Below are 23,866 nucleotides of genomic sequence, written 5' to 3'. Positions count from 1 at the left end.
CGCGGCAAAAATACCCACGCAAGATACAATACGCCGCAAAGAACCGAAATTGATGTTTTCGAGCGTGCTCTAACACTCTGTGCTGACATAAGTGAAGTAATTAAGACGTTAATTATTAAAAATTGTCATATAACTCATTATGAGCAATGCAGGACTACGTACCCGACACTTCTTCACGTTGCTGTTAACAACTACATTCTAAGAACAGTTTACACCCTTTGGAGTGCCCCTTCTGCCACACAATCGTCATCTGCCTTGATGCGTTTCCTTTCTTTAAAGCTGCGAGCCCGGTACTTTCCAGTAACAAACGATACGCGCGTTATCAGCATGATAGCATTGCCGACAGGAAATTGACGATTATTGTTGTGTGGAAGAAGGGGCACTCCAAAGGCTGTAAACTGTCCTTAGAGTGTAACACACAAATGGTGTCATTCGTATACAAGATAGGTTTTAACTTGGTGCGTGATAGCTGGGAAATCCTGTATAAGCCACCCGCGCTGGCCAAAAGCAATAGTCTGGCAGCTCTTTTGTAAACTTAATTTTCCTGCACTGGAAGTTGGAATGGATAAATGAGGCGTAGCCCCTCCCGCGTCATCCCGGAAGATCAATCCAGTGTCGATGCGCTGCGTGAGACGACAAGCAGAGCGTCCTTGCTCAACTCTCAAGAGCCACGCAACACAGCGCAAATCTAACCGCTGCTCACTTTCTCGCACCATTGATTTGCGATATTCACGCGATAGCGTTAAAGGCCCCGGGTCGCAGAAAATCCGGCGTCGGCATTCAGCGTCGTTTTTTCGAACCACCCGCACCCAGGCCCTCCACGTGGCGCAGGGAAGTGACAATGACGGGTAAGTTACAGGGTTGCGTAGCTTTGGTCTGCTTTACTGCGCCAAGTATTCCGGCAGCGTTTTGACGGGCCAGCGTTGAGGAGCTCGTGCCGCAGAAAATCCGGTGTCTGCATTGGACGTCGTTTCAGCAAAAAGATGTTCGAACCACATAAACTCAGGCCCTCCATGTGGCGCAAGGAACTTACTGAAGTAATTGATTTTCTCAAGCTAAAATACGTAAAAAAAATCAAAAAGTACGACTTACACACAACCTAAAGACATGATGGCGTCGTATTGTAATCTGAATATACCAGAAAACAATTTGTTACACGAAAATTCAAACCCCTTTTGTAGCGTTTCTACCATTCATAGACAGGTCACGGCGTCCACCATTTTCGCGCGCCGGTGCGCGAATATCTCGGAGTCCATGGAGTGGCGCACCCATTTCTTTGAAACACTTCCATATGGCGCTCGCCTCCGCCGCATCGCAGCCGACGCAAGAGGCCGCATTTCTACCAGAAAGCCCGCCTTCGTGCATTGCATTCGCCGCGAGCGTTTCTCGGTAAACATTACGGTTACACGCGCTGCAGTTATCGGCAAGCGTCAGAAGCAGCCAGGGATCTTCGAATGATATCGCGTTCCACTCTTATAGGCGAAGCTTAAGCGTCCTCCAAATTTTTCTTCGTTTCTGTCTCCGCTACCACTGAACTAACCATAATCGGCCAATCCAAGCTTACAACGCTCCACCCTGATACGTTCAGGTACTCCTTCTTCCCCAACGTAATTGAAATGTGGAATAAGTCACCGATGTGCGTTGTGGAATATATTGATCTGTCTACATTCGAACAAATTCTGGATGACTATCTGTACGAATGTGCCGCTTGATTCTGATGTATTCTTTGTTTGTGAATATTGTACATTTTTCTTTCTTTATTTCATTACCCTCTCTGTAAAGACCCTCGTAAGAGGGTTGACAGTATTGTTAAATAAAATACCTATTTGTAAATTCTTTCGGTAAAATGCACCGCCAACAGTACTTTACAAGTATACTACGTTCTATACATAGCAGTCAACGCTGTGGAGGCTAGAGAGACTTCTTGCAGTGATTTTGTTCGCAGTTGGATGTAGTTGGATGTTTTGTGACCGCAATTATGTGCAACTATTTTTATATAGGCTCAGTATTGAATGAAGCAAGTTTTATTTCTTATAAACAAACACACTGTGGTATACAGATTCTAATGCGTTGTTTTAGCTAATGCGTTGTTTTATTTTTGCTGTCCTTTTCGCGTTTTTCTTTATTTGCAACCCGTCGCGAGGAGCCTCACGTGCATGCTCGCGCGAGCGAACGCTGTTGGCGCGCAGCGAAGCATGGACCGAGAGCGAGAAAATAAACAGTTTATTGTAGTAGAGGTTCTTCGGTTACGGCGGGTGGAGCCCCTCTTCCAGGGCCCCACTGGTTACAGTGGCTTGCCGGGGGTCGCCAGTTGGCTTCCCAATTCCTTTATTCCCCAATTCCCAATTCCTTACCAATTCCTTTACCATTCCTTTATTTGTGCGAGTGAATAATAAGACTGTGTTTGTAATTGCCTAAGTGCATGTAACTGCTTGTGCTCTGTTTAGCCTATAGTGAGGGGGTGGAAACTCCCTCCTTGCCATGTAGTAATGTTTTGTAAGTTCATTGTATGTAATGAGCATATCCCTCTGTAGGTTCTCCAACCCAGCAGAATCAAAACCACATGTAAAAGCGGCGCGGTCTGTAAGTTCGCGGGCGACGCTGTTGGCCGATTCATTTGGATTGACAGGAATGCCATCAAGTGAACCAAGGTGCGCCGGTAACTAATAAATGTAACGTGTAACATTTGTTTGCCTTATGTTAATTATTCTCGCAGCCTGTGGGGCAGTCTTTCCCCTATTGAAAGCTCTAATAGCTGTTTTCAAGTCACTATATATTTCTGTGAATCTATCGCCTCTTAGTGCCAATGCAATGGCAACTTGTTCAGCGACTTCAGGTTTGCTAGCGTAGACCGTGGCGCAGTTGGTGCATTTGCCCTGATGGTCCACTACCGCCGCAGAGAACTTAGTTCGATCATTGTAGGCAGCGGAGTCAACAAAGCAGGCTCCTCTGCCCCCTTTATCCATTTTCTTGATTAACGTCCTGGCTCATGCAACTCTCCTCTTGATATTATGTTTTGGGTGCATATTCCTGGGTAGCAGTGCGACAATTATGTTGTTTGCGAATTCTTGATGAACTTTAGTGTACTGTGCTGGATCCGTAATGGGGTTGATGACGATCTTGTCCAGGACTGATCTTCTCGTGCTGGTTGTAGGCAGTCTCGCTATTTGAGATATTTCTTGACCTTCTGCGATCTCCATGGTCGTGTTGTGTATTCCTAACTTGAGCAATTTTTCAGTGCTGGTTCGAATTGGGAGCCCCAATGCGTTTTTAACAATCTTCTTGATCGCTGCGTCAAGCTTCTTCAGTTGAACCTGCGTCCAGTTGTACATGGCAGGCGGCGTATGAAATAAGACAGAGTACGAAAGAGTTGATTAACCTGATGAGGTTATCTTCTTTCATGCCCTTGTGTCTTCCTGCCAGGCGTCTGATCATCCCGCACGCATTATCCGTTTTAAGAATGAGTTTCTTGACCTTCGTATGGTTTCCACCATTTGCATCAAAAAAAGCCTGGTACCCTGATGACGCTGACTCTGGATATATTGACACCTCTTTCTGTAAGTAGGTGTATATCGCTTTCCGATAGAGGTTTCCCGCCCATAGGTCTACCCCCTTTTGAACGTCTATAAAGTAGCAACTCCGATTTATGTGGGGAGCACCTGAGTCCAGTGGGTCTCAGGTATTCCTCCACCGTCCTGATCGGTTCAGTCAGTGCATCCTGTATCTGCCCTTCCCTGCCACCAGCACACCATACAGTGAGATCATCAGCATATATGGTATGGTCAATGCCCTTAATGTTGCCCAGCTTTCTGGACAGGCCAATCATGCACAGCTTGAAAAGGACGGGAGAGATCGCCGATCCTTGGGGGGTTCCTCGATCGCCTAGCTGAACCACTTCCGAGTTTGTGTCCCCGACCTTTATTTTCGCCATGCGTGCTTCGAGAAAGGATTTGATGTAGTTAAACATTCTCAACCCGAATATAATGTCTTCCATCATTTTGAGGATGTACTCATGCTTGATGTTGTCGAACGCTTTTTCCAAGTCTAATCCAAGTATGGCCCTGGTATTTCTAGAATATCCGTCGAGTATGTGGTGTTTGATTTGCTTCATGGCATCCTGCGTGGAAAGTGCGGACCTAAAACCCAGCATGTTGTGAGTGTACATATTGTTGTCCTCTAAGTGGTCCTTTAGCGTATTAAGGATTGCGTGTTCAGCGACCTTCCCCACGCATGATGTGAGTGATATTGGCCGTAAGTTGTCCAAGCTTGGAGGTTTACCTGGTTTCGGTATTAATATAACTTGTGAGGTTTTTCATTCTTCTGGGACTTCGTCTGAGATCCATGCGTCTTTGATGAAGTCTGTCAGCGATTCAATTGACGACTCATCGAGATTACCAAGTGATCTGTTTGTTCTCCATCGGGATCGGGGGCTGACTTTCGATTTAGTTCACTTATCACCCTCCGGATTTCGGGTGTAGTGAAGGGTTGGTCGAGTCCAGGTTGAGCGGCTCCCCCGTATTCTGATGGAAGTGGTTGGTCCTGCTCATTTGTGACTGGTAGGTGTTTGTCAATTAGTTGTTTGGTAACTGTTTCGGTGGGCTGATTCTTAAGGGCTATGTGTATAGCTCGGGCAAGGCTGTGTCTCTGATTGGCTTTAGGGCCTTCTTCCTCCAGTAGATGATTGATCAATTTCCACGCCTTGCCATTCCTTATTTGCCTATCGATCGACTCACAAAAACTCATCCCACTGTTGCTGTCAGAGGGTGTTACAGTGTTGTTCGATTTGTTTGTTCAGTTCTGCGATTCTTTTTCGCAGCCGACGATTTAGCCTTTGGGCCCGCCACCTTCGGGTTATGGCTTCCTTGGCTTCTATTAAGTGTGCAAGTTTCGAGTCCATTGCCTCCACATTAGTGTCTGTCTGTAACAATCCCTTTGGACGCTGTTTTGATGTCCCTTCTGATGGCCTAACACCAGTCTCTGACATTGAGTTTGGTGGTTTCTTTCCGGCTTTGGGCTCTTACTAAAAAGGTCCCAATAGTCTACGACCTCGAATTCTCGAGTTCGGCCTTTCTCAACTTCCAGTTCGACTTCTATTACGCAATGATCGCTGCCAAAATTCATGTTTGTGTTAGTCCATGAAACATGCTCTGCGTTTCTGTGTTCTTAATGAACGTAAGGTCAGGTGTGGTGTCTCTGCAGACAGAATTGCCGACCCTTGTAGGATGTGTTTTATCCGTGATTAAGACCAGGTCCAGCTCATCCGCGTGGCTCCACAGATTCCTGCCCTTGACATTCGTCGTAACGTAGCCCCAAATCTCGTGGGCTGCATTGAAGTTTCCTAATATAATCAAAGGTCTACTTCCAGTTGGATTAGTAGCCTTTTCAAATGTTATCTTGAAGTGTTGTTTCTGGTGCTTCGGATTGCTGTAGATGTTGAGTACGAATAAGGTATTGTTCCTTTTATTTTTGTGTGAAGTTGGTATTACAACCTCAACCATGAGGTACTCTAGGTTTTTGTCCATGATGCCTAAGTCATGTGGGATGTGTGTAAGCTGCTTATTTACAAGCACGTACAGGCCCCTACCGTACGTTTGACACTCTATGGCCCTGTATCCAGTGAGTGTGACATGTTCATATCCTATCATAAGGAGCCAACAAACACTGACACCAAGGACAACATAGGGGAAATTACTTGTGCTTGTGCGCGCGAAATGCGAAGGTTGTGGGTTCGGTTCCCACCTGCGGCAAGTTGTTTTTTCATCTACTTTAATTTCAATTAATTTATCGTTTCAATCATTTATTAAGCACAAGTAATTTCCCCTATGTTGTCCTTGGTGTCAGCGTTTGTTGGCTTCTTATGATATGACTAATAAATATCGGGCCCCTCGGTTAAACCCCTTTGTTCTCGTTTATATCCATATCCTGTCTTTTGAAGTGCGATAATATCCGGTTTAGACTGAAGTCACCTAAGGTATTGCTGGATGATGGTACGTTTGTTATTGTACCCCCCGCAATTCCACTGCTATATTCGAAATTCGCTCTTAGTGTGAGCCATATTGCATATTCATATCCCCCGCCTGGGGACTTAGTGTAGCTCTGAGGAATGACGACCCGCATTGTACCGTTACGTCCATTGACATAGTCATAATTTCCAGGGTTTTGATTCTTACGCCAAAAGCCTTCAGCCCCTCCTTAGGGTCATTCAGTGCCCTCTGTATTTGGCCTGCATTCATTGTCAACTGTAAGACACTGTCCATAAGCCTCCGCATGTCGTCTCTGAAAGACGCCAGCGCTTGTCTGACTTCCTCCTTCTGTGTTTCAGTGTTCTTGAGCTTACTTTCAACCACCCTACGCTTGGCTGACATCGGTCCCTCACCAGCAGGCGCGGGGACTGGGGCTTCTTTGTGTGTATTCGTGCTATCTATGTTTTCTGCTGGTTTAGCCTCGCTTAAGAGTTTCCTCATTGCCGTTATCTCTCTAATCATGTTCTGATTCATTTCATTTAGTTCTGCATTCTCTTTCTTAAGTCTTTCTAATTCACGATCTCTACTTTGCTCTGGGGGTGGGTCACAAAGCATGGCACTAACCGGATCGGTACGCGCGTCGTCGACCCAGACAAGTCTTGTTTTATTGGTGACCCGGTGAGGCGGTGTTTTGTCCGCTATGGCCGGTCCCTTGACTTTGTCGGCAAACGTGTAACCGTTGTGTCCTCCCCCGGGTTTCTATACAGCCTGTTGACTCCGATCTCTTGATCCGGATCGCGCCCTGTATTGGGATCTGGATCTGGGTCGGGATCTGGACACGCTTCTTCCCCTGGATCGTGAGCGACTGCGGGACCTGGACCTCCGCGGGACCTTGATCTTGGCTGTGGGTCATTATTGTCCTTGTTGACGTTGGTTGGTAGTGCTCTTTCGTTTCTCCGTTTCCTGACCACGTATGGAGTCGTATAACGCTGCTTACACATTTTGTCCGCCGTCGGGTGTGGGCCACCACACAGTTCACACCTGGGTTGGCACTTATGTTCGTCAGTCGGATTCACTGCACCACAGCCTCGGCATATTCTCTCTTGCGGAGACGGGCACACGTCAGCTCTGTGACCAAGCCGACCGCAAGGGTGGCATACGTCAACTTGTTTATTGTATAGTGAGCACCTTACAAGGACCGGGCCGTATCTGACGAAATTCGGAAACTTGTGCCCATCAATGACGATGATCACCGTACCGGTATTCTTGATTCTTTTAACGGCGAGAGCCAAAGGGTTTCTTGGATTGACTATGTTATTCTCCTGCTCCGCCGGACCATCTGCTAAGTCAATGTTCCTTATCACTTTCTTGCACGTGTTCTGTGGTGCAGCCTCATATGCATTGTATGAGCTTATTTCAGTGCAGCCTAACGACATAACACTTAATTCTTTATAACACAACATAACATTAAGTTCTATAGTACTTGCTGTACAGCATCTCTTCTCAGTGCATAATGTTCAAGACTTTTTTTGTTGTTGGTTGAATTTCTGAACGTCTCAAGTAAAAGTTTTGAGAATTCGAGCCCTGTATCGGAAGAAGTTCCCTAAGTATTCGAAAACCACTCGAAAAGTATTCGATTCGCATTTGTATTCGATTCGATGTGATTGGTGTGCGTGCGTGCGTGCATCTTCAGAGTCCTTTGTATACGCAGCCAGCTCGTACTTTTCGTCCTCCACTGCGGCCACCAGGTCGAGCATTGCGCCGTGCTTTGTGATCCAACACGCTTTAACGCAGAATAAAATGTGGCGCGTGCTCTGCAAGGTCCACCGCGGTGGCTGAGGGACGCGTTCGTCGCTGACATCTGCAGCGCGTCGTAATGCACCATTCTGCCTTGCTGGCGCACGGAAGCTTGCACCGATTCCCACAGTGCGTGGGATCTGTATAAGCGTTCGGTGCTTCGTTGGGGGTAGCTGGTGTCATTCTCAAGCAATGCGCTGGATTATCGTGCATGACTTCAAATGAAAAGAAAAAAGCGATCTCTGGTCTGCTCTTTTAACGCGACGCTGTCTGTGGCTAGGCTTCCGTGCATTTTTTTTCTTCTGCGTCAACAAAACCTATCTGCATCAGCGTATGCTCGTCCCCCTATAAGCAAGCAAAAAAGCAATGGCTCATTCCTCCCGTAACGCACAGGACATATATATATATAGTCATATAATGAGAAGCCAACAAACACTGACACCAAGTACAACATAGGGGAAATTGCATGAGCTTAATAAATGAAATCAAGTAATGATAAATTAATGGAAATTAAAGTGGATGAAAAAACAACTTGCCGCAGGTGGGAACCGAACCCACAACCTTCGCATGTCGCGTGCGATGCTCTACCAATTGAGCTACCGCGGCGGCGTTTCCCCATCCACTTTCTTGGGTATTTATGTGTACTAGTAGAACCCTGGGAGTGTTAGCCAGCGCCCCCACTCACAGACCTTGGCGGCGGACGTGGAACGTCTTTTTTGCCGCAGGCGTCACGAGAACATGATCTTATTCGGATGAAGGCAACTGGTCAATAAACCCACATATGCTACCTGAAGGCATCAATGTTGCCGGATTCGAGACCCTCGTTATGTAATAAACGAGAAGAAAGGGGGTTAACCGAGGGACCCGATAATTATTAGTCATATAATGAGAAGCCAACAAACACTGACACCAAGTACAACATAGGGGAAATTGCATGAGCTTAATAAATGAAATCAAGTAATGATAAATACCCAAGAAAGTGGATACCCAAGAAAGGATACCCAAGGATACCCAAGGATACTTGGATACCCAAGGATACCCAAGAAAGATACCCAAGTGGATAAATACCCAAGAAAGTGGATGGGGAAACGCCGCCGCGGTAGCTCAATTGGTAGAGCATCGCACGCGACATGCGAAGGTTGTGGGTTCGGTTCCCACCTGCGGCAAGTTGTTTTTTCATCCACTTTAATTTCCATTAATTTATCATTACTTGATTTCATTTATTAAGCTCATGCAATTTCCCCTACGTTGTACTTGGTGTCAGTGTTTGTTGGCTTATCATTATATGACTAATAATTATCGGGTCCCTCGGTTAACCCCCTTTCTTCTCGTTTACATATATATATATATATATATATAGTCATATCATAAAAAGCCAACACACACTGACACCCAGGACAGCATGGGAAGATTACTTGTGCTTAATAAATGAAATAAATAAATTATAAATTAATGGAGATGAAAGTGGAAATGAAAGTGGATGCGAAGGTTGTGGGAACGTTCCCCATCTGCGGCAAGTTGTCTTTTCATCCACTTTCATGTCCCTTAATTTATCGTTTCTTTATTACATTTATTAAGCACAAGTAATTTCCCCTATGTGGTCCTTGGTGTCAGTGTTTGTTGGCTTCTTATGATATGACTCATAAAAATCGAGCCCCTCGGTCAACCCCCTTTCTTTTCGTTCATGTGTGTGCGTGCGTGCGTGCGTGCATGTGCGTGCGTGTGTTATATAGTCGTCCACGCAAATGTAAATGAATAAATGTTTAATAAAGGAAGATACCTATAAAGAAAGGGGTCAGGCAAGGAGACACAATCTCTACAATGTTATTCAATCCGTTCTTGGAAGAAGTATTCAAGCTATTAATTTGGGATGGCTTAGGGGCAAGGATGAACGGCGAATATCTCCAGCCTTCGGTTTGCAGATGACATTGTTCTATTCAGCAACACCGGGGACCAGTTCTGACAAAGGAGCTCGAAAACAAGTTAAGAAACGCACAGAGAGCGATGGAACGAAGAATAATAGGCGTCACGTTGACAGGAAGAGAGCGGTGTGGATCAGAAAGCAAACGGGCATAGCCGATATTCTATTCGACATTAAGAGAAAAAAAATGGAGTTGGGCTGGTCATGTAATGCGCACGTTAGATAACCGGTGAACCATTAGGGTTACAGAATGGGTGCCAAAGGAAGGGAAACGTAGTCGAGGACGGCAAAAGACTAGGTGGAGTTACGAAATTAAGACATTCGCAGGCGCAAGTTGGAATCGGTTGGCGCAGCACAGGAGTAATTGGAGATCGGAGGGAGTGCCATTCGCCCTGCAGTGGACTTAAAATACGTTTATGATGATAATGAAGATGGTGTATGCGTACTTTTCGTGACGATAACCACCGAAAAAGACAATAAATGCGCTCGTACGTTTGTTCAAAATTCTGTGTGACCTCTGCGCCGTGTGCTGAACAGCTTCGCTGGTCATCCACCTTCGCAGAGTGGAATGGCTCATGAACGTTTTTATCAATGCAAAATTCACTACGAACATCAACCAGATGAACACACTCGGAACAATCCACAAAAGCTACAATCGTAAAGCATGAATGTTCTTAGCGACCCCGCTCAGACCACCTTTATTGCCGGCTTTATGCTAACTGCTGGGGCCGTGTTTTGCAGCACACAATTACATTTTTCATTCTTTTTTTTAATCATCCGTCAGGCTAAATAATCGATCCCGGCGATAACAGCGGCGTATTTGATGACGCCGCTGTTATTTGATGACGAAGCTCATTTTTCCAATCTTGTTGCTTTTAGTCATTGCCCCTGTTATCGCCGAGACTCCGCGGGAGCATTAATGTGAACTGATAATGAAAAACGTCTCCACAACAAATTAAGCGGATCCCACGCACTGTGGGAAAATGTTTAAACAGAGCTTTTTCTTGCGTTTACGTTCTCAATTGGAGTCCGTCTGCAAAACGCCACCCAGTTCTATACTCGCGGCCTGAGCTGCCAAAGCTGCAGAGCCGGTGGGCACGCGTGGCGCTAGACGTAGTTCAATGTTTTAATCAATCCGTTTACAACATCACACGTTGAAGACAGTATTTTTATTTTAATCACTTAAGCAAACCTCCTATCTTTGCCACGAAGTAATAGAAGAGCGTCGTTATTGCTGACAACCTTACTCCTTCTCCTCCTTCATCGCGTACCGTGGAAGGAGACGCAAAGCATGTACCGACTACTTGCGCACTGGTACATGCTCCGCCACCGTAAAGTTATTAACGTAAGCGTGTGGCGCTCGGAGTGATCAGAAACGGCCGACCTAAATCAGAGCACACACCGAACCGAACTCATTCCGAAGTGTTTCTCCAAAGACTTGCTTGCAGGACACGGTCCGTTGCTGTCTCATCACTGCGTATCGATGTTGCCTCGCTTACGAGAAAGTGTGCATCTCGCCTTCCCAGTCACCCTTCGCTGCGTATCAACGCTATAGAGCACTGCACAGGCCCGGGCGGACCCGAAAGCTAGGGCACGAGCCGGCCCGCGGGCCGAGCCGGGCCGTCGGAAGCCTTTTTCGGCGGAACCGGGCCGGGTTCGGGCATGAGGCCGCGGGCCCGGCCGGACTCGGGCCCGCTCTTTAAAGGGCCTAAATCATGCCTTCGAGCACATGCGAACGTTATGCAGTGCATGGGCCATGGAATTCTGTGTCTATATAGCTGAAGTGACACATGCGAAGGGGGTTGGCCCTTAGTGTACCTTAGCAAAGAAAACAGAAAGACAGATGGAGTTCTGAATTTTTTTTCTTTTCCACAAGAACGAACGTTGTTTGGCCGTAAGGAAAGATAATTTATACAAAAACGGCTCCTCAAACCACTTCCCTATTAACATATATATATATATATATATATATATATATATATATATATATATATATATATATATATATATATATATATATATATATATATATATATATATATATATATATATATATATATATATATACATACACACCAGAAAAAAAGCAGTTCTGAGTCCGGGTAAATATTCACAGTGAAGTAGACGCGCGTATGAAGCGGATTATTGACGTTTCGGCCGGGGTCCGGCCTTCATCAGAATTGCCCTAATATCTAATATTAGATAATATTAGATATATCTAATCAATATCTCATATATATATATATATATATATATATATATATATATATATATATATATATATATATATATATATATATATATATATATATATATATATATATATATATATATATATATATATATATATATATTCAAATTCGAAGTGACGATCAAGGTAAAAGGGTGAGCACCAGCGGATAAATAACAGCATAGGCACTGGGCCAGACCGCTGACGTTCCCGTGAGAGAAACAAAGATTTCGGTCTTTTATTGCTTATATACTGTAGGTGCTGGACCCCGAGAAGGTGAGGTTGACACATACGGTACAATCTGTAAGTAGCGAACGCAATTTTAGTGCAGCTGTGTACGCATAGTCCAAGAGAGGAGAACCTGCTTGCAGCCGGAAAGCCTGGACAACCTGCCGTTTTTCGCATAAGAACATGGACATTTTTGCCTTTTGCTGGCTTTCGCACACTCCTATTTCTGTGGCACCGTTTTCGGGTGCAGACTTTTTGGCTCACTGCGTGTTACTTTAGGCGTACTTGCTAACTTGATTTCATAAAAGAGGGAGCAACCTTTTATCTGGGATAGCCTGAAGCATGGTTATATGATTTATATTGTATTCCGTGATTACGTTCTCGTGTCGAAGTCAGAATATGAACGATTTACATTTCATCTGCTTTTTCTTGCAATTCAACATATATTACAGTAAGCTTATTATCTTGCTGCAGCAAATTATTAATCAAAAGCCTCTTTTAAAATTTTGTGCAATTTTTATTGTTTCCAACGTGAAATGTAGACTAGAGCACTAAAGGGAATGCCCTGGGTTTGCTTCTATCCACTTTTTCATGTCAGTTGCACACTTTGTTTCAAAAACCTTTTTGCTACGTCTTATTCTCGCTATACTTTTATTGTAATCAGTTTTCATGTACCGCATAAGCAACATTTCTTTTATATTCTGGCGTATCACATGCCAAAACTACGATATGATTACGAGGCACGCCGTAGCGGGGACCGGATTAATTTCGGCCAACTGGAGTTCTTTAACGTGCACCTAAATATAAGTCTACCGGGTGTCTTCGCAACCATCGAAATACGGCCGCCGTGGCCGGTAGTCGAACCCGCGTCCTAGAGCATAGCAGCGCAACTGCTTAGTCGCCACCGCGGGTAAAGCAACAGTTCAATGCATGTACACACCTGATTTTCCGCCTGATCGCCCGCTAGAAACGGCAAGGCGCGAATGATAAGAATCATTATCAACAAATTTCCTCCAGCCTGCCCCGGGCTGGGCTAGGTCATGCACACGCGGGCCCTGGCTAAGCTTAATCATGAACAACCAGGCCCGGACCGGGCCCGCGATGGGGTAAGTCATGTACGCCACAGGCCGGGCCGGACCCGGGCTTGGTATCGCGGGCCCGGGCTGGGATGCGGCTTCATAATGCGGAACTGGGCCGGGCCCATGCAGTGCTCTAATCGACGCTATCAGCTTCTTGTTGACCCCACTGTGCTCATCGCCCCGCAGTGCGAAACCACAGAGCTCGCCGCAAGAAACTGAAATTATATAATTTGCCTCAATGCATCGATTTAATAAAAGAGCATCATTCTTCCAGATGTGGAAAGCAGGCCATGAATGAAACGCGGTTCGAAGAGTGCAGCACTGTGCGCGGTTAGCAAGTTACTCTATTCTAATCTGCTACTGATTCCGAGAAGTAGTCACCTTGTCTGTGGAATGCTGCCACTGGGCGCCTGGGCGAAAAGAAAGCAAAAGCATACAACTGCAGACATTTCCCAAAGCGACAACTGCTTCCATGATCCCCGCGGTAGCTAGAATAACGCAAGAAGAGTTGCTCCAAATAAGAACGAGTAAAGAGGCAATCAAAATCTGTGAAGCAGTACTCCCAAATTGGATAATCGGTGGCTTGTCGTACATCCTAACAAAATGACTACGGCTTAGACCCCACAGTACTCACTATCAGTGGGTCCACGCTGACGCATACTCGAGGCGACGGTGCAACGATATTCATTTGACACACTACACACGAACAGCTAGACACTCACATGCGTCAGAAAAAAAAAAGAATCCTGAAAAGCACTAACTGAGACGTTGCACGATGCTAGATGACTGCACTGCAAATCAAAACCCTATAGAGGGATAAGTATAAGAAATATCTTCACTTTTTCGATGCAAATAGCACGGGTAACTAAATACGCAAGCAGAAAGAGCGAGTACTGCCACAGCAGAAGTAACTTTTGCTGTTATAAGGGCGTTTGCAGCGAAATACTAAACGAAATACGTGAACGTAGCCCTTCACGACACTAGCAGACGATAGAAAATGATTACCCCAAAACTGTAGAACTCCTGCCGCCGGAGGAACGAAGCGCTAAAAGGGAGTAACCACGCCCCTCAGCAGACAGACAGCGTCGTTGAGGCTCCCAAACGCGTTTACATTCCAGCGTGGTAGAGAGCTACTAGGTAGTGTAGTAGTGCACTTGTGTATACCGCAAAGAGAAGCAGGTGAAGGAAAGTGGAAAGATGACATGTGAAGGATGATGCCAGATTTTGATGTGACTTCACTCTTTAGAACGAGCGAGCACAAACGCTGCGCCCTATCAGTGATCACTAAAAGTAAAATAACAAAAGAAGAAGCAATAAAAATGGCTGTGGCTTAGGTAAGGTTAAGCCCAGGATGCGAAGCATACTAGCCTTTATTTTAGTTGTTGAACCACTGTTTAGCCTGGTGAACTGCTGTTGCTTGGCTATATTTGGTTCGGCTAGACGAAGAAACAACTCATGCATTACTTCTTCGCCTTCAAGAGTGGAACGCGACAGCGTTCCCGTCGACCCGCCAAGGGGTGTAAGACAATGGGCTACAGGGCAGCGACTACGCGCCCCGCATTGGACGCGGTGAGCGTCGAGCAAAGCAGCGTTCGGCGCGGCAACGAAATGTGCGCCTGAGCAAGAGACGCACGCCTTAGAAACAGCGCGTTTCTAAGGCAACACCGCATTCACTAGAGGCGCTTTTGTACCGCTTTGAAGCGTTGTACTCGTGGCTCAGTGGTAGCGTCTCCGTCCCACACTCCGGAGACCCTGGTTCGATTCCCACCCAGCCCGTCTTGCAAGCGTTGAGCCAAAGCCACTTCTCCTCTGTCGTGACGTCACGGTGTCACGTGATTTCATGGTCACCGCCGCGCCTGAGGAGCTGGGTTGAGCCCTCGTAATATGCTTCGCATAAAACAGTCTAACTTCACTTCGTGGAGCGCTTCTCGCTGGCCTCCACCACTGACGCAGCCTTTTCCGTACGGTGGACACCTCTGCTGCGAGCAGGTCCAGCGCGTCATCGGTTTTCTCACAGCCGTTGCTCTTGCGGTGCAGAAACAGCGGAAACGAGCGCTTGTGGCAAGGTGGTGCCCTCTATGCAGCGCGGCGTCAAGCATTTGGATACTCCTATAGTTCCCAAACTTCTCGCTCCTCGCATGGGTAGCAGGCGGCTCGAGTGACTCTAGCGGCTCGCTGCCATTCACGCCGCCATAGCGCTGCGGTCGACCTTGGCGCTAAGTGCGGGAGAGTCGTCTGCTGTAGCCTGGCGCGGTTTTGGTTGCTTGTCGCGGCGCTCATGAGGCTCGCTGATTAAAGAAGCCGTCTTGCTCCACAACTATTTATTCTCGTATATACGAAGAACCTAACTCGGATGATAGTACACGAGCTGTATCTCGCTGAAATCTTCATAGAGGCGGTGGGTCCTGCAGTTAAGTGTCCTCCTTTTAGGTAAAATGAAAGCTGTTTTCGGGAGAGATCTTCGATGCTCCGCGCTTGAACCGTGTAATGCGGATAAACACCTCATCTTGCAGTGACATAAGGCTGTTAAAATCAGGCCTTTGTAGTCGCACTGCTACACGCAACAATAATCAATTAGCGCATAATCGGCATAAATCAGAATTTAATTCAATGTTTTCGACTCGTCTTTCTATGTCCTTAACATATAGCGTGACCGACAATGACGACTGACGGTATCCTTGCTTCTGTACTCGGTGAATTTCCACCAGCCCTGTGCATTTACAGCCTTCCCATATGATTTGTACTCGGTTGCCCCTGTACATGTCCCTCAGCAGCCCCACGAAATTGCCATATATGCCCTAGTGCTTGAGGTTGTCCCATAGCAATTCCCTGTATATGTTGTCCTTAGCACCTTTAATATCTTAGAAATGCTATCAGGAAAGGTCTCTTTTGAGGCATTGAAATCTCTATGTACAAGTTAGTACAAATATTTTGTTTAAGCGTCTGCATGGCTTGAACCCATTCTGTAGTTCCCCCAATATCTTTTTTTTTTCTCCATTCAGTTCAACAGGTCTAATTTTATGGCTTGCATTGCCATTCGGTATATCAGCAAAGTTGCTGCAACAGGCCAGTACGCGCTCGTCTTACGCTCATCGCCTTTGCCTTTACAAACGATAAACTTCATTCTACTTTCACATCACTCAATCGGAATGTTTCTTTCAAATGCTTGCTCGATGACACTTGTCAGTTGTGTCTTGCTCTTCGGGTCCAGCTGTTTGATCAGCTGTACTGAGATTATATTATTATATTATAAGGAACATATTATAAGGAACATTTTCTTCAGCTCTCTTCCAGCTAAAGCTTACTACGTTAAATTTTGAGCTCTTTTCTGTTACTGGATGTGATTGAGTATAGGCTGCGCTTTCTTTTTTGCCAGATTTATCACTAACAACATCCCTCAGGCACAGCAGCACGTCGTCTCTTTCAAAGATGTTACCGTCCTAAACCATTCTGGCCGTTTGCGGATCTTTAGTTGCCGCTGCAAATGCTTTTGCGTGGTTCCAGAATGATTCTGGTGCGCCTTTGTCTCTTTTGCGAATTTCATGTACCAAACGTTCACTTTTATCTTACAATTTTTTTTTCTTGCACCACCACCATTTTCTTTTCTGGGTGTTTGTTCCATCTAAGGAGCGCCTCTTCTTTTGTAATCCCAACTTTTTGGCTTCTCCGTGATCCCTAGACGCCTAATTAAGCTCTTCTATAGCTTGCTTTATTTCCTTGTCCACCACTTTCGTTGTTTCCTCTTTCCACTCTTATAATTTTTTGCCGCGTTTGTCGTACTACTGCTGCATGACGCCTACCAGTTCCTTATATTTTCAAATTGCTGTAGGAAGCCCCTCCAGTTTCTTCCGTATGTTATATATGATCTGATCTGTGCTATTTGTCTTTCATAAAATTTTAGCTTTCTGCTGACAGTAGTTACTGTCTTGCGTCGGTATCCCTTCCCAATTTTAAGGTTATGCGTTTATGATGGCTACCCACGCTATTCTTTCATTGTTTATCTATCATGATTTGGTCTGGTCATTCGTTAACAGTTTCTGAAACTAATGCGTAGTCGGCACATGACTGCCTATTACCACATTGGCACGCTGCGTTGTCCCCCCCCCCTCCACATCACACTGTGGAATGTGGAAGGGGGGGTGTTTAACAGGAAGGGGGGGGGGGTTGAAAAAGAAACTTTTTGTTTCACAAACAGCCATTTCCTCCATTCCTTTCTGGAAGGCCCGCATCAGTTTGCCAAGGCCGTTGCAAGCGGCGACGTGACTGTGATGTGTGTAGTGCGCGACACGGTGCGGTGATTGGAGAGGACAAGAAGCAAACAAGTAGTGCTGCGCCGAGGCGAATTCCGTGCTAGATGGAAAACAACGCCGAAGAGCGTCCGGCACGTGAACACGCGGCGCAAATCCAATCCAATCAGAAGAGACCACGGAGCTTCAAGCAGCCAATGAACAAACGACGAATCGGCCAGAGCGGCAGTAAGCGTTGGCAGGAGTGAGGGGAGGCGCAGAGAGGGTTCCAGGAAGCGACGCCAGGAGAAGGTCGGCCACCGGACCGAGTGTTGAAGACAGGCCGTGGGGTTCCGGACCCGAGCCACCAAGACTTCACCCGACCGGGGCCTCCTGCCAACCCGTTGCTGTGCGCCGCCACTCTACGCGATCGTGAACTACTGCCGAAGGCCGGCGAGCTTCCGCGCCCGTGGGCAGGACGAGAACAGTCGGGCTACGGGCGCGTGTTCTACGCCCAGCTGCCTGGCCAGAAAGACGCCGCCGCAAAGCCGCCGACCTTCCCTCTCCAAGCCAGAGCTGTCGCGCTCTGGTCGTCCGATCAACGGCCCAACACCCCGACCTTTGGGGAAACCAGCGCCACTTCTCTCGTCATCTTGTCGCCGCTTCTCCACGTCGGGACTATTATGCGCCCTTGCAGTCGTGGTCAGCCCGGACTCGCGTACTGTTAAACACCATCCGAGCCCTATATGTGTTTCTTGCCGTGATGTCTCTTTGCATGTTTTGTGTGTGTTATCCTCTTTCTAGTTTCATTAAAAGCTTGTGTGTGCTTTAGAAACAAACGGCTTTGTCCTCAGTTGGGTTCACGGTGGCTCCGCCTCAGAGATCCGCCAGAACCTTTGAACACTTCTTTAACATCGCAATGACAAAAGAAGTCCCAAAAAACAAAGCGAGCAGAGCGGTACTTGCCACTTCGGCTGCGCAGTGATATGAGCGACAGGCGGCGCCGGTTCGGGTCCAGCGCGAGGCTGCGCCTCGGCGGAGGCGGCGGCGGCCTGGCGCTCTGCTGCGCGTCCAGGCTGCGCGCCCGAGGCGCTGCCGACGCCCCGCTGCTGAGCACGAGGCCGCGGCTGGCACGGCGGCGCACTGGCACTGGCGTTGGCTCGGCCGGACTGGACGTCGGGGGCTCGTCGTGCAGGAAAGCCAGGTGTCGCAGGAAGAACGCTTCAGCTTTGCTGTCGAAGCACATGAACACCGCATACACCACGTACGCAGCTAACAATAGAATCGACTCCACTCTGCACCAAAGAACACCGCGACATGAACATGAGTGTACTGCATGATTTGGTTTGGATATCATTTCTTCCGGCAGCGATGTGAGAGGAACCAGATGTTAAACGAGTCATCGAAGTAAGAAAAACAATGGGCAGCACGCAAGATATTCCGAGTTGAATCACTATTATATGCCAGACTTAGCAATGATAAGGGGCGACATGATAGTTCAATGCATCAATCATGTGCTGCCAAAAGAAAGCATACATCCACACGTAGCGGAAAGGTTTGTCTCAGAAAAGCAGTCTGCACCGTTTTTAACAGCCGATTGTTTCATGGGGTTCGACATCCGACAGCGGCTGTATGAGAGAGGCTATAGTAAAGGATTCGGATTAATTTTGACTGCTTGGGCAAAGTCTAAGCCGCACTTGGTCCCCATAAAAACTCGCCCAGCAATTGATGCTGCGACTGCGTGCACAGCAGCACAACACCTGACTACACATATCCCAAACTCGGTCAGGTGACTGTTGACGTCGCTTTTTGTCTCCAGCATGGCAACAATCATGTATAGTGAACAAAATAAATAAATGAGTAAATAAACAAATAAATAAATGCACAGTATTTTAGCGTAGCCAGATATAAAACTACACATTAGGGTTTACATGCGAGGAGATGTTTTCAGCGATTATGCGAAGATGTCGACATTGTATGGCAAATGATCTTTCTTTATTTATTGAGAGATCATCCATAGCTTTTGGAAAATTCTCTCACCTACCGACTATGCAAATACTCGTTTGCTCTCTTATGTATGTAGAGAAGGCTGGTGGCGCTTCCTGTATGCGCTTTCGGGCACTTCAGCTATACGGAACAGTTTTACAGATGCTACGTTGTCAATTTGATGTTTTCCGAATCACCAAGGCGAAAACTACTGGTCAAATGCCTGCGGGCCGTTATGGAACGGTGCAAGAGAGGCAGCCATCACAAGCGGAGAGATCTCATCTTCCCAGGAGGCGGAAGGGGGGTGCAGGGAAGGCGGTCGTGGGGACCGGCAAGCTTTCCAACCCAATTACCTATTATGTGTATATATCAGGTACGCACGCAGGGGGGGCCCAGGGGGGCCCGCCTCCCCCTGAAGGGGGGGGGGGGGTGCCGCACCGGGCCTGAGGCGGCACCTTCCCCTCCCCGCCCACGCCACCACTCCTCACACAGATTCCTAAAGCGCCGCCAAACAAATGTTTAGACTTGACATCTATTCGACGGTTGACATTTTGCTGCCTTTTTCATTCCTTTTGGATGACGGTAGTTATCGGCATCTCCTGGGGTGTAAAGGCCGGTTCTCTCATAGATTCAGTGCTGGCGCGATTAACTCGAGATGCGTTCAGTAGTCAGCATCTACTCAACGGTCACGCACATCGCTGTTGCTTCTAGTTCTATTTTCTTTGCTTAGACTGGTCCAGGGACCAGGAAAGGGTTTCGGTTCTTAGTCAGCTGGTCATATGCTCGTGGAACGAGTTGCGGCCGAAGAAAACGCCGGTTACGTTTAACTTTTCCTTTTGCTTCATCATTTCCTCGAGTGACGGCTCGCCGCGACGCTGGCAGATCCCCGGTACCATATACCCGCGATATGGGTTAGATAAGGTGTAGAATATAATAATGCGGAACAGCACCCATCATCAAACCCTGCAATAACCCTTAAACCCATAAGCAATATATGACTGTCACCCGTTACCTCGTGTGGTTTTTCCCTAATTGTACAGCACTTTTCGTGCAAAATTGGCAACTGGAAACAAGAGTCGCAAGGAGTTGAGAAATTAAGCGATCTCCTATTATCGGCCAGAATTTGTAATGGCGCCCTCTCACGAGTGACGTCACGGCCAGGACGCCGCTCGCTCCGGCTCACTCGGCTGCCGCGCGCACTCGTTCCCTTGGTGTATGTTGGGGTATGGGCAGTGGCGTAGCAACAGGGGGGGCCGGGGGGCCGTGGGCCCCGGGTGCAGGGGGCCAGTGAGGGAGGGGGGGTGTCATATACGTCTGAAGACACCCCTCTTTCCGCCGGCTTCACCCGGGGAGGGGGGTGACAGCAGACCTATGGGCCCCGGGTGCCAGACGACCTAGCTACGCCACTGGGTATGGGTGGCTCGAGCCATACTTATTGAAGGGTATGTCAGCTTCTATCTGCTGCCATGCCTGAACCACAGTTCCTTCTCCTAAAGCGCGTGAGTCAATAAAATTTGCGGCCTGGATATCGCAAGCTATGTGGCGTTGGAGTCTACTGGCATTGCAATGGATATATGCGCCGTGTCTGTCCATACATTTTGCGTAAAAGGAATGTCTGCAAATTCAACACACGAAGTTGTGTATGATGCTTCGATAAACACTTCACATTCCCTTAGTATTTAGCTATGAGAGACGTTGCATTTTACATGGAGAAAAAAAATCTTGACAATTGGCGCCAGCATGTTATCCGTGTTAGACACTGCCCAGCGAAGCTGTCATCATGTTTCTTATTACTCTGGTGAGCTGTTCTAGTCAAATATGGCCATTCATTAATGCGTAGAAGAAAGAGTTAGGCACGCATTCCTTTTGAAAAAGTTTGGTGTTACTTTCACCCCTCTTTGAAACAGGCCTCCAAAAAACGAATTGCTCATGGCTGCTAACACTATAGCGCGTCATGTAGAGTATTTACGTAGTTAATTCACAAATACCATAGCAGCAATCATCTGAGAGAAAAGTTTCGTTGTTAAGATCGAGAAACAATCAATTGGAAGCGATTAAATGTTTCATAGTGGCCCTCAGTAGCCTTTATCGACAATATGGCAGACCCCTGATCACGCAATGGTAGCAAACCGACTGTCGGTATGGCGAGGCACGCTTTGTTCGCGAAACCCATCAGTTCACTACAACTTCGAATTGAAATCATAAAGCATTTTTTCCAGCGCCAATTGGAATTGCTAAAGTATTTTCGAGCTACCACAGCGCAGCTTAGATTGCCTAGAAAAGGAAAATTCAAGCACCTTCTGTCTCACCATGTCTCGATCCAGCATCGTTTAATTATACAAACGGAGAACTATTCGCTTCGTCCGTATATAAAAGCTAACCTCGCCAAACTGCAGGCAAAATAACGTTTGCACCAATCCAATCGCAAACATTTATAAAGAAAACACCACAAGCCTTACATATATTTTCACTTGATTTTTGACCCTTCACAGGGGGGAATTATGATATCTTTAATATGTCCCATACTACTAATGATTGACGCTTCGACTTCTTTCTGGCTGCAGCCGTGCGGTCCAACAGGTATATTTCACAAAAACATTTAGGCCGAGCAGCCTGTGTCAGTTCGCCAAACAGATTCGTCATGTATATTCCTCAAGCAACAGGCACCACTAAATTTCTCAAGTGAGTTGAACGTGTAGCCCAGAAAAGGGAATATATATTGGTACATTCCTTTTTGTATTCTGTAAATAGCTGTGAGCCTTCATTAGCTTTACTTCAAATTATCGCCGTTTAAAATAAACACTTGAAGGACCGCCTAATTTTGAAAAGCAGTTAAAGAAGCAAGTGGTGCTTGTATAATCTAAACTGCAGTATTAGTTAAGTGCTCATGTTACTGCCAAGCGTTTCTGTGAAGAAATGCAAAAGTTTGATATTATACCATGTCGTGAGCAAACCTGTTTTAGCGGATTAAAATAAACGTAACTGTTCTAGAAGTCATATATAACCGGCGTTTGTGACATACTTGTTGCACCGTGGCAGGTATGGTATCATAACTGGATTCTTATATGCTATGCTTTTGCGATTGTCCATCCGCGCATAAAAAACCCGCAATGGACTGGTCTGCGCTCCTTCGGCTGGCACTGCAGCGTTGACTTTGAGAGCTGCATTGTTGTCTAAGAAATTGGCTCTTTGAATAAATGTTCGCAAAGGAAGACGTCGTAAAAATATATTTGAAACGGCCACCGTAAGTATACAGGCAGAGAGAACGAGGGCGAACAAACGAAAAACCCGCAGAAAGCGCCCGGAGAACGCCCGAACTGTAGCAGACGACAGGCGCGAGTCCGTGCCCTGACGTCACGCGAGCGGCGCTCGCAGCGCCCCTCTAGGTCGTTCTCGGGGCTAATAGGGAGAGGGCCGAGGCAACAGCCAAACAGGAGGGAAATGCAAAAATTAGCACATTTAACCGTTGTTTATGAAAACAGTTATGGATCAACATCTCTATTTAAAAACGAAGAGAAAACGCTGCCGCATGTGATGAACAATTCCGTGTTTTGAGTGACACTTCTACAGTTATTAGTTGAGCCGCCTGACGTACCCACTTCTCTGCTGTGCTCATGGATGTGTTTTTCTAACCTTCCGCGGTGGGCGCAGTACGTCTAAAACCGTAGCGCCCTGCGCTCTACGCGCTTGTACGGGACCGGCGGCCACGCATCGTTACACAACTTCCCAAATAACAATACGAGTCGGTTTTGGCACTTAACTCGGTAGAGCAGTAAACGAGGGATCCGGAAGAAGTGTGAATGTTAAAAATGTCATGTACGTACGATGCAGACCCCATCCCATACCCCTGTATGCTCTGAGGCATGTACCCTCGCATTAAAAAATAATAATACAGAAAATAAAAAAGTGTGATTGTTCCGCCAATATAAACATCTCTATAGTTCTTCCAGAGCTAATTTTAAAAAATAATACTTATAGAAATCTTTATTTTACATTTTCGCTTGTTTACTTATTCTCGGCAGTGTTCTTCCTGCACTTTTTTCTTGCGCGAGTCCATTTGATGCGGTTCCTGGTTTGTCAAGCGAAGGAGAACTGTACCTCACAGGCGTACCTGTGAGATACACCTTATTTCCCTTTGCGGGTGTATGCATGTTCATGGCGAATGGTGGGTTGTTATTCACATTGGTTCTAGTAAAGGCAGCCCCCTCCCCCCCCCCCGTCATTTGCATAGACAGGTTACCTTGGGTTGCGCCCCCCTAGAAAAAGAAATCCTGGTTATATGCCTGATATATATATATATATATATATATATATATATATATATATATATATTTATTTATTTATTTAAAATACCTTACAGGCCCATTTAAGGGCATTGGGTAAGGGGGGACACAAAGTAAGTGTTTCAACAGGAGTAAATAGTATAAACATCAATA

At 46.6% G+C, this 23,866-nt stretch overlaps 1 protein-coding gene across 3 annotated transcripts in view; it reads right to left on the bottom strand.

Moving 5' to 3' along the window:
• The window catches only part of LOC135908777 (probable sodium/potassium/calcium exchanger CG1090), a 141,007-nt gene that overhangs the window by 24,498 nt on the left and 92,643 nt on the right, over positions 1 to 23,866 (bottom strand). For 2 of the 3 annotated variants that reach the window (XR_010566417.1, XM_065440618.1), the window contains exon 5: positions 18,407 to 18,739. Coding sequence is in view for 2 of the 3 variants with exons in the window: in XM_065440618.1 (XP_065296690.1) it covers positions 18,407 to 18,739 (333 nt within the window). In the remaining variant the exon portion in view is untranslated. The remainder of the gene's footprint in view (positions 1 to 18,406; positions 18,740 to 23,866) is intronic. The other variant, XM_065440619.1, reaches the window with a different exon arrangement.

Source organism: Dermacentor albipictus, chromosome 1, assembly GCF_038994185.2.
Source record: "Dermacentor albipictus isolate Rhodes 1998 colony chromosome 1, USDA_Dalb.pri_finalv2, whole genome shotgun sequence".
Lineage (NCBI taxonomy): Eukaryota > Metazoa > Arthropoda > Arachnida > Ixodida > Ixodidae > Dermacentor > Dermacentor albipictus.
Note: the sequence above shows the minus strand (reverse complement) of the source record. Positions and strands in the feature narration are given on the sequence as shown.